Here is a 12568-nt window from a genome sequence, read left to right as displayed (position 1 = left end):
CTCTCTAAGTTTGCATAGTGTCTGCACAGCACAGTCGACATGGCAAACAATATTACCAGGGGAGATAGCTTGTAGAGGCGTGAAGGTCAGAAACCAGAGTAGATAAAAGAAATGTTTCTGAGAGAGATTCTCACTATTCCTCAGCTTAGATTGGGAAATGAAGGTGGTATTAGGGAGCTATAGGATATAACGGACAAGGACAGACCTTTCCAGAATGTAATGATGATATATGGTGCAATACCTCTGAATCTGCTGCCTGTTTATTCCCTGAAGTGTCATTTCTTTGTCACGCCACTGATGGCTGCCATGTCTGGTGATATATTTGTAGTTTCTGATGAGTTATAAAAATGAAGGATCTTTCACTACATCTGCATATGGATGTCACAGCAGCGTGATGCCAAACTCAAAGCAAATTGCTTTTTTTCCTTCGCCCTTGCCTCTGAGCTGTGTCGATTCGGATTGCAGGAAGTGCATCGCATGCTCTGAAACTCCTGAGGTATGGATTGGTGGATACCATCATTACCTTGAAAGACAGGAACAAGGGCAGCGGGATTATCTGCTGCCATACATCCATTCTAATAAATAACAGCATATTAGATTGTGCTGTATCTCCAGTCGAAATCGGAATCTGCCTTAAGGTGATGATGATACACTGAATATGGCTGACTGCATCAGCTCAGGCCCATATGAGCAGGAAGCATGAATAGAAACCTGTAGAGAAAGAGAATTATTCATAAACAAATGACAGGCGAGGATTAAATATATGTGATAGGCTGCAAAATGACATTTTGTAATTGAAGGTGATACAATAAAATACTCCAATACTCATGCTAACAGATTATAACGTTTCCAATGCATTTCCATAAATAAATGTCAGCAGGAGGAAAATGAGCCTGGCTTCATAGGAGGCCTCTTAATATTCTATGATAAATACCATAGTTCATTAGCAATTAAAGGCAACACCAGGGAATATTCCCGTATTTTTTGTCTGTCTGCCTTATGAATTAAATTGTCAAGCTGAATATGTATTGTTACTTTATTTTGTGGCACCTCTTTTGTATGAAGAGAAAGACACAGAACACTTATTATAGAGGGCACCTTGAAGCTTTTAATCACTTTTATCTTTACCTTAATTCCTCTAAGGTCACAATCAGGGAAGTGAGACATGCATCAGATATCTGTCTTTCCTGTTTCCTCTCTCTTGTTCCCTCTGTGTCCCGCTTTTTTTGTCTCTCTCTCTCTCTCTCTCTCTCTCTCTCTCTCTCTCTCACACACACACACACACACACACAAACACTCACTACACTCACCCCTCCATGTTCTTTTCTCCCTCCCAGTGCTTTCGTTAATGTTCTTCTTCTCCTTGGTGAAATCAGCTCAGGCTCAGTTGAATCTCATTAATTTGTGGGTGGTTCAAGTGTCTGATCATTTCCCCTCCCAGATCTGGACCTCACTAGTCACTTTACAGTCAATCAAACCTAATTACCCTCACTACAAAGACCATCAAATCCCATTGTCAAATCCATTTAGCTTCCCCAGACAACACCGCCTTTCACTGATGCAAACAGCCCATGTGTGGTTTGGTTCAGATGTTATCTTGATCTGGATTCCAAAACTCGGTATCCGCTATCCAAATGGGCCATCCGTGTAAAATGGATAGTCTACACTGCCCTGGATGGATGAAACCCAAAATATTTACAGCATCTCAGTGTAATTGCACATGCCAAAGCCTCTTTGACGTCCCTTTTTTGTTAACCTGATTCATTCAAGTGGCCGAGAATGAACTGTCTTATATGCATGGCAAACAAAAGCAAGCATGATCAGAGCCTGTTTAGTTGGCATGGCACTAATACATCGGGGCTGTTCTTCTCCATGTGCCAGAACAGCACGGTAAAGGAGGTGTTAGCTTGTTAAATGTGTTGGAGGTTTGAGGTTCCGCCGAACTGCAATAAAATTGGCTGTTTCCTGCACCTTCTCATCTAACCAGCTCACGCTGACTGCATCCTCTTTGACGCTTTCTACCCTGCAATATTTAAAACCAATCTGCTGTTAGAAAAAGCAAAATTGTCCTGAAGTAGATGAGTCACAAACAGTCTGCCACCATCCTCGAGGATTAATGTTGTAAGGGGCAGCCTTTCACCAGAGTTACAGTTTATTGTTGCCAACGGTAGCTGCCATTAGCTAGTTAGCTTAGTTAGCCTTGCACCTAGCGGTCCTATTAGTTGAGCCTGCCCGGAGTTGGAGCTTGGAGCACCATGGAAGTGTTGGCGAATGCTGGCAGGGAGTGACACTGGAATGGACACAAGAACCAAAGCGAGCAGGCAACAGAACCAGTTTCAGTAGCCACATACCCAAGCTGAAATTACAGGACCGGGGGTGACTATCACCTCTTAAGGCACAAAGCACTATTAAAAGACGGGATGGGTCAGGGCTACCTGTTTAGCATGCCACCTTCAGTAAATATCTCTGCAACACAACAGACAATAAAAAAAAAAGAAAATAAGATAGTCAAAATATATCTTGTTACTTTTTATCTCAAAATGATCACTTACCATGGGATTTTTTCACCTCTTTTTTTCTTTTTGATTAGTGGAAAAAGACTTCCATATAGACGTTTTTGATATAATGTCAAAACTGTTCTTTACTCACATTGTGTTTATGATTTAAGTTAACGTACAATTCTTACATATTGCACTTTTAAAAACATTTTAATGTGAATTAGCAACTGAAATGGTTCAGATTCCATTAAAGCCTCTTATGTTTGATTTGGAAATGTCTGACTTTAGCGACTCTCTGTGGTAGTATTAAAAAACGACGCTAAGGTAGACAGCAGTGCACACCGATGCACCTCTTCCTTCTGAGGATCCAGCCTGAGCAAACTAGAATTGAAGTGAAAATCATCATCAAAGACTGCACCAATTTTCACAGGGATTATTTTGTCTTTTCTTATTCTTTTTATTTTTTTTTTACAAATGGCAACAGAAGCATTTGAAAGATGCTATAAATGCCTCAAAAATTGCTCATTGGAGCTTTTTTTTATAGTAGCAGATCTCACAACTGCTCTGATTTCATCAAGAGCAGATCAGAAAACACTGACACTGGATTAAATGAGGTTAAAAAACGAGACAGGGAGAGAAACACATGATTGAAACTCAACACCAAACCAGAACGCATTAAACAAGTGCTACAATACAACTCAAAGTTGAACCATTATTGAGCCTTATAAAAACTCCTGTAGGCTGTAAGACCACACGTTGGATCAGTTCGACAGCTCGGTAACAAGCAGACGGCATCAGCTGCTGTGAGGTCACGAGTGAAAATGCCCGTGGAATTTAGCTGTACCTTGGCAATATGCAATGGTGGTCTTCTTCTCTGCGGTGAGGACCGGCTTCTGTGGCCCTGCTGGCACCCTGACATGTTGACCCCATGTGGCTCAGAGAAAGTATGTCAACTTAACATCTGTCAGTGCTGGGTTTGAGCCCTCCCTTGTGTGTTGGTGGTGTTACTGGGCAAACTAGCCAGAAGCAGTGGATAGATGGTGATAGCAATATGGTAACCGGGGGGTCCCGCAGGCAGTAGAAGTAATTTACAGCAGAGGAAGCAGAGTGTGGTGACTGCTACGTTACAAGCACAACCGCCCCCACCCCCCCCATCCCTTACCCCTTCCCATCTCCCAACCTCCCCTCCCTACTGTTTCTCACTTGGGGCCTGGCAGCATCCATCCAGATGGAGGGTTTATTTTTGTTTTTGTTTGTTTACTTATTCATGCATCCAGCTATTCGGGGCATCGCAGGGGCTTTCGTTCCACCACAGAATGCAAATCGCCACGGCGGCTAATCCACTTTCATCTCTCCCTTGTCGACATCCAACTTCTTTCCACGTTTCCCCCAGTCTCTTGCAGTCAGGACATCTCTCTTTCTTTCAGGGTAGGGGATCAGGCCCGCAGTGACCAGGGCAGCACTAGTTCCTACACTTGTCTCTTCTTCATGCATGTCAGACACAATACACCTCCAACCTCCCACCTCCCAACCCACCTTCCCCCATCTTCAAGACATTCTGCCCCCTCACCACATTTTCCCTTCCTCCCTGACCCTGGCGCCACACAGGGGCTCGTAGCAAGAGGAAAGTAGTATCTACACTGCCATTCCCCCTGGAATGGAGGGTTGCGGGAGCATTTCATAATTGGGTTAGGAAGGACATGAGTGGGTTTGCTCCATCAAGTTGCTACAGTAAAACAATCCAGTTTAATCAGCAGGCAAATCTGTCTTTTTTATGAGCCATCTTACCCTTCCGTTCCCCTTCTTCCTCCTCTCTTTTTCCACTGACTAGTAAACATGCACACACACACACACACACACACACACACACACCTACAAATTAAAGACCGGAGCCTGTCTGAAAAGTTTCTTGGGTCATCGTGTCAAAGCTTTTGTCAGGGTTGGGTGGTTGGACTGCAGGGAGATGGAGAAAGAGGAGAAAGAGTGAAAAACAAAGGGAAGACATCTAACAGGTGCATGACTGCTGTCCTTCGGGCACTTGTGTTCTCTGTGCTCTCTGTGGCAGTAATGGTCTCTGTCTGCCCGGGTCTTAGGAGCTGCTGGGACTGCAGGTAAAGGGGGGCCGAAGGGAGGGGGGTGGGCTCCACTCAAAGCCAGACAGTAAGAGAGTAGACAGCAGAGCGCTAAGAGGAGGAGGGGGTGGGGTTGTTGAGAAATGCAGGTGCTTGTGTATGTCTAGGTGGCTGAGCCTGAATTCAGATGTGAAAGTAGCACAAAACCAGGTGCATGGCAGCGAAAGTAGAGAGTAGATGAGATTAAAAGAAAGTGCGGTTGTTGCTTCTCCACCTGGCCATAAAGCAGCACCCGCCCCTCCCTCCACCGAGGCCTTTGTTTCACGGCTAATGGTCCAGGTTAATTGCGCAGGTGACTCTCTGTGGGGGAACAGATGGGCTCAAATGTGTTCAAAAACAATCCGCAGCAAGCAAAAAAAAAACAAACCAGGAACGACTTGTTCCTCTGCTCTTTATTCTTCCTTTTCTTTCTCATCTTCTCTCCTGAAGTCAGTTAGGGTGACTCGGGTGAGGTTAAACTCTCACTGTGTTTCACTGCACGCAGTGATTTCAATTCATCAAGCACAAGGCCTGTAAGCTCTCATTAGATCTCATTACAGTGCAAATTAGACTCAGGGACTGGCTACTGGAAGGATAGTGGATAGTAGTTGGTGCTAGACATCTCTCCCATGCCCGATGTTCCTCATGTCGAACGCTTTAATTTGGTTAGAGAGGAGAGTGCTGTGCTTTTATAACTTCAGAGGATATGTAGCTGTGATTTATTAACATATGCGACTATGATAAATGTCATTATTGTGTTCGCTTACGCTATTATTTATCTTTTCAATTAACATGCCACTGTTGCTACCAATTTCACTTGTAGCATATAGGATGTCATAATTTGCCATTATACTAGAGCTTTTTAAAATTCGAAGAATTATTTGTCCCTCTTTTCCCCAATGAATCACGAAGGCTGCATGTGAGCCATCAGAAATTGAGTTCTCAATCGACCCGCTCTGTTTTTTTTCCCCAGCACAACATGCAGGAGATGACAGATAGCAAATTGAATTTATGAACAGGCTTTGTTGGCACTGCTGCATAATTATAGGAATGCCATGCCTTTGGTGTTTAAAAAGAGAGTCCCAGCATTCCGTTCGGATACATGCGAGGTTTTCTGCTCGGATGATTGAGTGAAAAGCTTTGTCATGCTTTGGAGGCAACAGCTGTGCTTTTACTTTGCAGTTATGTACATATTTTGAGTGTCGGAGATGACTGATTTTAATTGGCAGGAATAAACAAATTAGATGTCATTTTTTGCATAATGCAAGCTTAATTGTTTGATTCTTAATTGGTCTTTAGAATAAGGAATAAGAGTTTGTATGGATGCTTCCATGACGCATTGGTTTTCTGAAACACTTGGCTGGATTCCTGTGTGTCCTCTAGCTGATCTTGCCATGAGCAGCCATGAGTATAGGTCATCCTGCTGACATTAGTTGGAGTACGCTCTCTGTCTGCCTTCCTTTAACTATCTATCCTCGCTGTCTTGGTCTGTCAAGCTTACACTCACTTGTCGGCCAAGAAATCTTCCCTATAAATTTAGATTAGTTTAGTGGAGCTCTTGCAAATATCCAACATGCATTCCTATCTCTAAAAAAATGTGCAGGCAGGTTTTTCCGTGTATGTGAGGGTCTGCGTGCCTGCGCTTGCATACTGCAGTGTATGTTTTAGAAATAATTAAATGTCACAGGGCTCAGGCCGTCAAGTAGCCAGGAAGGTGTTTTACGACCTCGTGTCTCGCCTCGCTCCGCTGGTCCCTCTCAATAACCCACTCCACCACACGCACTGCTGCACCCACAGAAACCCTCTTCACTTTTTCTCCCCAGCTGCCTTCTGTGCTCTTTCTCTTCTCTTACTCCTTATGTTCTGCCACCTCCCTCATTCCTTGCTTCACATCTTCCTCCCCCAGTAGTGACACTTTTAGTACCTGTGCTTATTCCTTTCCCTCACTTTCCTCCGTTGCAACTGTTGATACTCGAGTTTGTGCTCTGCTACTTGTATTTTTGAATAGCACATTCCAGCTGCTTTCCTCTACTTTTACTCTCTGTACTTCTTTTATTCCTTTACTTTTTTTGGGGGGGAACTAATCTGGTGTGTGAAGTTCTTTATGCCAGTCCTGCTGAGAGCACATTGTTCTTGTTACCCACCCCTAATTAGAAGATGTGATAGTGCTGCTTGTAAATATATTGCAGACTGAGCCAATCTCCAGGGCTCACTGTTACATTTGGCACAGCCTCTGGGTGCAGGTACCACCTGATACTCAGGTAAAGGAGGGGAAGTAAGGCAGGAGGGATCATAGGGAGAGATATGGAACAGGTACACCATTGCTCTCTAGGAGGTAGAGTTTCACAGAGCTTTATTTCTGCACTTAAAGGTTTAACTGTTTAAGAAAGTACCTAAAAGTGCAAAAGCCAAAACCATGTTCCACACCTCCACACGCTTTAATAAGATCATTAAAGGACCCCGGGGCTGTCTTTTGAGGTGGCCACCAAGGTGTTTCATCACTGGAAGGGTTTGTCAATGTCTTGGGTCTTAGCCCATCTTAACCCATTTAGAAAGCAATTTCCTGTGAGCGGAGGGGATCTTTCCTCTTGAGAAAGATCTTTGGGCATAAAAGGTTAGCTTTTCTGTAATTCCCCAGCATGCAATCTACCACTGCTGCTAATGAGAGGCGGATGAATATTTGCCCTAGGTTTAACAGCTCAAAATAAGACAAGAGTGAATTGCGGGAACGTGGCAGAAATGTCTGCTAAAGTGGGCAATGTTATTATAAGTAATGAAGAAAGTTTGCTCTGAGGATTACTGGAATAAGTGTAGTCAAATAGTATTCAGTTTTCTTTTTTCCCACTAAAGGCTTACCTTGTCTTTGCAGTTTTGTCGAATATATTCACATATAAACACTTATATATGTTAATAAGTTCATCGTCTGAAGGCTCATTTGTGCTCATTTCTTGCTGAGAGTAAGGCCTGCTCAGGTTTAAGCCGTGGCCCAATAGGACGTAGTTAATTGAGTGCTGTGGGGTGACTGGGGAGTATGTTTCCCATTTTAGTCATTTTGGTTCTTTGTGTCTGCAGTCCTCCCCCTGAACCCAAGTCAGACTACAGCTCCCAAGTCCTGGCCATTACAAATGATGAATTGTGCTACAGTTAAGCTAGAAGTAGGACAAATTGATCAAAGTGTCAGGTGCCCCCTGTGATGTCTAGGTCTCCATGAAGAAGGCAGTGAAGAAGGAGCTGTCAAAAAGTTTCTTGTGCCAAGGTGGTTGTAGATAAATGTTTACCTGCCACTTAACACTTTCTACCTTCTGTCAGACTCACAATGTGTCCTTGCTAGCCTACATACGAAGAAGGAGTAGCTAAAGATCTTGGGAGTTGATACAGTTATAGCAGCTGCAAGTTGTTCACCATATTGTTCTTCAGGTCCACTGCAGACAAAACCCATGCCCCCCCTTTTAAACCAATGAGCTTGCTATCTGAGGTGTAGTGCTGCAATTTGAGATAAGCACTACTTGGCTCGGCTTTGGTTTTGTTCTGATAAAGCTGGTCTAATTAAGCTTGATTTAATCGGGATTGCTTTTAAGCACAGCATACAGCCAGAACAGATACTTTGATTTCAAAGTAGCCCTTGGGAAGGACTTGAGGAAGAAAGAGAAGGAATGAGATAGAGAACAAAATTAGTGTGAGTACGAGTGAAGAGTTGCTTTTTTAATAATTTGCATAAGACATGTTTCTATTCTTGGTCTTCTTTTACTTGCATGAATGATTGCAGGTCGGGTGGTTTGTTGCTGGAGGAGAGGGGAAAAACATGTGCGGCCCTGACTTTCTCTGGTAATGGCGGAATATGTGCCATTTCCTCAAATTAATTGTGTAGCATTCGGTGTCACCGTGTTTTGTTCATAAATTCAATTTGCTCGACTGTCGTGTCTCTTTGAGATCGCGCAAGAACAAAAGATTGATCACCCCAGTGTCGGGAAAAGTGCTGCGTGATGAAAGTAGCAGTTGTCTCCACTTATTTTTTGAATGTTTCCCTTCAGCTCTAGCTGTAAGCACAGTAGAGAAAACAGGATGCCTGGACCCAGATGGTAAACATTGGGGAAGAGCTAGTTCACTCATGTACGCAAAAGAATTGATGGCCAAGTTTCCAGCTCTACAATAAGTCACTCTAATGATCCTATTTTAAAATAATGTCTGTTCTGGACCAGAATGATAAAAAGGGTGCCCCTCTGACTCATTAGTATTGGGGCGTAAAGATAGATGACCCAGATGTAGGATCTAAGCTTATTTTTGAACCCCCGTTTCCATTGAGCGGTAAGCTGCATGTGCACAGTGTGGGCACAACGTGTCACGCTGTTGGCCTCGTAGCACTTTAAGTGTCTCCTACCTGTCTCCTCAGCCATGCCGACTGCCTCTAGTTCTCTAGTTTCATGGATCCACACGACAGCCAGAACGGTGGGCAGGGGGAATGTTTTTCGAAGGCCGGTCCTGGTGTCATTGACTGAACAATGATAGAGCGCCCGGGTATTGAGCGGCTCCACACTAAATCTTTGTAAAGAGCACTTAGCTCCCCTGCGTTAGCCACAGAAAGAATATCTGTCAATGACCATCAGTGGATGCTTTCATCCTGAGGCTCCTCTGCCTGTATTAGTTGCTAAGCTCTAAGTGTATTTTTCCTCCTCGCAGCTGTTTAGTGGAACAAAACAGACAGGCCTGAGTGACAGGCCTCTGTCTCTACACTGATGTAAAAGACTTGTTTATATCTCAATCAGAATCACAACTCTTTTCGCTGTGATGTAAGGTGATTGTTCATGCACCTTTAGATGGAGGGCATGCATTGTTTCCACACCCGAATGCCGAGAATCAGACCTTGAAGCAATCATGGACAAGTGTGTGTATCGTTTGTGCGTACTTGTCAAACTCATGTACGTGTAACGATTTGATGATTAATTGATCAGTCGAATTATTTTGATAAAGAATTAATCGTTCCTCCAGTTTTCAAGCAAAAATGTTAAACCTTACCTGACTTTGGGTTCTGGGAAGTTGTGATGAGCACAATTTTTTTGACATTTTATTACCGAACAATTAATCAATTCATCGTGAAAATCGTCAGATTAATCGAGAATGAAAATGATCGTTAGTTTCAGCCCGACATGTGTTATTGTGTTCTTCATCCTGCCATGTTACGTATTGGCCTGTAAACATGCCTGTATGATGTGTTTTCTTACAGAGGGTGATGAGACTGGTGTGATGGATAGCCTCATGGAAGCTCTACAGTCCGGAGCAGCCTTCCGTGATCGGCGAAAACGGACACCGCGCAATGGTAATGCAACAACAAAGACTTATTGTTCCACTTCATCATTTTTGTTGTTTCTGTCTTTCCTTTCTGTATCTGGCCACTTTCTCCTGTCTATCACACAGAAGGAGCTTTGCTTTCTAGTTTGTATGTCATTAGCGTGTACTCCTGATGTTGTGACCTTTTGACTCGACGCATTTCAAGGATTCATGACTGATACACACATAAAACATGAATACATACAGGAACATATGCATATACAGACCAGGTGTCTTAGAAAACAAGCAGACGTGTGGCTTAGCGCAGGTCATTAGCGATTTATTGTCCCTTAGCCATTCATGAAGCACTTATTATAATGTAGCCATGCTGGCTGCGGTTGGACTGAGGCTGATTTAATGTAATCCCGGTGTTAAAACATTCTGTTCTGCCATGATGAATGGCCGGTGCCCAGGGGAGTACCACCTAGTGGGGGTGCCAGGGTCAATTGATATGCAAGTCAGAGTTCTGCAGAAGAGCCACAGGTGCTGCCATCTCCACACTGGCAATCATGGTAGAAAAAAATAGAAGGGGAAAAAAATCACACCAAAGCTTGATTGGATGATTCTGCAAAGCAAGCAGTAAAACGCACAGGCACACGTTATTAAGACTGAGGAGATAAATGAATGTCTTAACCATATTTTTAGATTGTTGTTGAGCAATGAGATCTTGTGGAGTTTAAGTAATTAACTTTCAATATCAGCAAAAAGTTTGTTATTTACTCTTACGCCTGCCTACACATGAACTTGCTTTATTTCCATTATTAAGTGTTTAGGTTAAATATTAATAGAACTATTTTAGTAGAGGGTAATTGCTGTTGCTTATACCGAGAATATTGGTAGTATCACAAGTCATGTCCATGGCAACTCTGCCTGTATCACACCCATTCTTACTCTCAGTCGAACAAAAATTAAAGCAATTTTAACTGCTAAATTGCTGTTATTTTGGGCAGTATAGTGCAAGTAAGTACACGAAATCGGATTTTGATGTTCTTAATTAATATATACATGATTATGATAAGATCAGTTGATATACTGTATGTGATGACTGTTTTGATAGTTTGTTTTGACTGAAAGTAGAACAAAAAAACATACACGGACAAATACTTGATTGTTGTTGCAACACCTATAATGCTGCTCATTAACAGACATAACCACCTCCAATCTTCACCTGCACCTTGTTCATTCTATATTTCTGTGTTTGGGTTTAATGTGAGGTTTTTCCATACTCTGGGAGTGGTTCATTCCTGCCAAATATCTGAGACCTCTGATGCCTTTTTCTCTTTTCCTTTGTCTCCACCCATCCCTTGTTTTCTTTTCTCTTTTTTCTTTTCTTCCTTTATTGTTTTATCACCAACATTGTTACAGGTGATCAAAGTCCTTCCAGTCCAGGCTCTCGGTGGCCGGGTGCTAACTATGGTAACAGAACTCTAGGTGTGTGTATTTAACTATCTTTTTAACCCAGACCCAGCACCACCCTGCCCTCCTACTGCACTTGCGCTGGCTGCATAACTCACACGACCTTCTTGTCAGAGCACTCAAACTGAGCTGGTCTACAACATGCAGAGCAGAGTCCTGCGCTGAGTAATTGCATTTGACTTCGCAGAGAATGAAATGTCAAAGGTATAATATGTAAGATTTACTGTACAGTAAGTAAAAAAAACAAAAAAATCTACCATGAAAGACAGATGATGAATTTAAATCAAAACAAAGACAAATCTTGTTAATAACATAGCTCCTCACTGGGAAAAGCAACTGCAGTTTATAGATAAATCAACGCTAATTTTGCAAAACGTGTAATTGGACTTGTTGAAACGATACGTAGAAAATCATGATTTTTTTTTTGCTGTTTCATGAGAACTTAGATTTTGCAATGGTCTATGAACTGACTAATTACTGATGTGCACTAGCAAGGCTTTAACAAACAACCAGGTTCTGATTTTCACAAGTAGATCTTGTAATTCATAGTGCTGTCTTCTTTGTTAAAGTATATTTAAAGCACAATACAAATTGAAAGCAAGATGCCTTTTTAAGTCATGGGGGTTTAGCATAAAGTAGCCTTAATGTAGTTTCTCTGAAAAAACGCATTATAAAGCAACTGTGCTTTCTATAAATGGTCATAAGGACATCAAGTCAGAGACAAAATGATGTGCTGCATTTCTTAGAATAACAGCAAGTGAAACTAATTCACAAAGAACTATGTGAAGACGAGTAGATGTCAACACCAGTGAAGGTCACACCAAATTGTTTCAGTTGTATGTGTCTGGAGTCTGTATTAACAAAAGCCTCCTTACAGAAAAAATACATTAATGGATGAGAACTTACAGCATATTTCATCACCTAGAATAGATTCTTTCGGCCATGTTAAGACATGCTGCAGTAGAGAGAAAAAAAACTATGGATTTGAGAGACTGTAATGGACATTAATGTTTGTACTGCTGACTGACAGGATGTAAATCTTACATTGAATACCTTTAATATCCAATACAGTAAGATACACCAGTATTTAAGTAGCCCTCGTGTTGGCCAGTAATAATAATACAATCCCAATAGCGATCACGCTACATGAAGGTTTTTGACTCACTCAGTGTTATTTCTGTCATGTAGAGCAGCTCCAGTTATCATCCGATCGTCATG

At 42.3% G+C, this 12568-nt stretch overlaps 1 protein-coding gene across 1 annotated transcript in view; it reads left to right on the top strand.

Annotated features, from left to right (window-relative positions):
* Nucleotides 1-12568, top strand: part of diaph2 (diaphanous-related formin 2) — a 411384-nt gene that overhangs the window by 353416 nt on the left and 45400 nt on the right. Inside the window, exons 29-30 of the mRNA XM_073486670.1 lie at nt 9831-9923; nt 11300-11365. Coding sequence (XP_073342771.1) covers nt 9831-9923; nt 11300-11365 — 159 coding nt within the window. The remainder of the gene's footprint in view (nt 1-9830; nt 9924-11299; nt 11366-12568) is intronic.

Source organism: Pagrus major, chromosome 18, assembly GCF_040436345.1.
Source record: "Pagrus major chromosome 18, Pma_NU_1.0".
Classification (NCBI taxonomy): domain Eukaryota; kingdom Metazoa; phylum Chordata; class Actinopteri; order Spariformes; family Sparidae; genus Pagrus; species Pagrus major.
The sequence above is the reverse complement of the archived record's forward strand: the minus strand, read 5'-3'. Positions and strand labels throughout refer to the sequence as shown.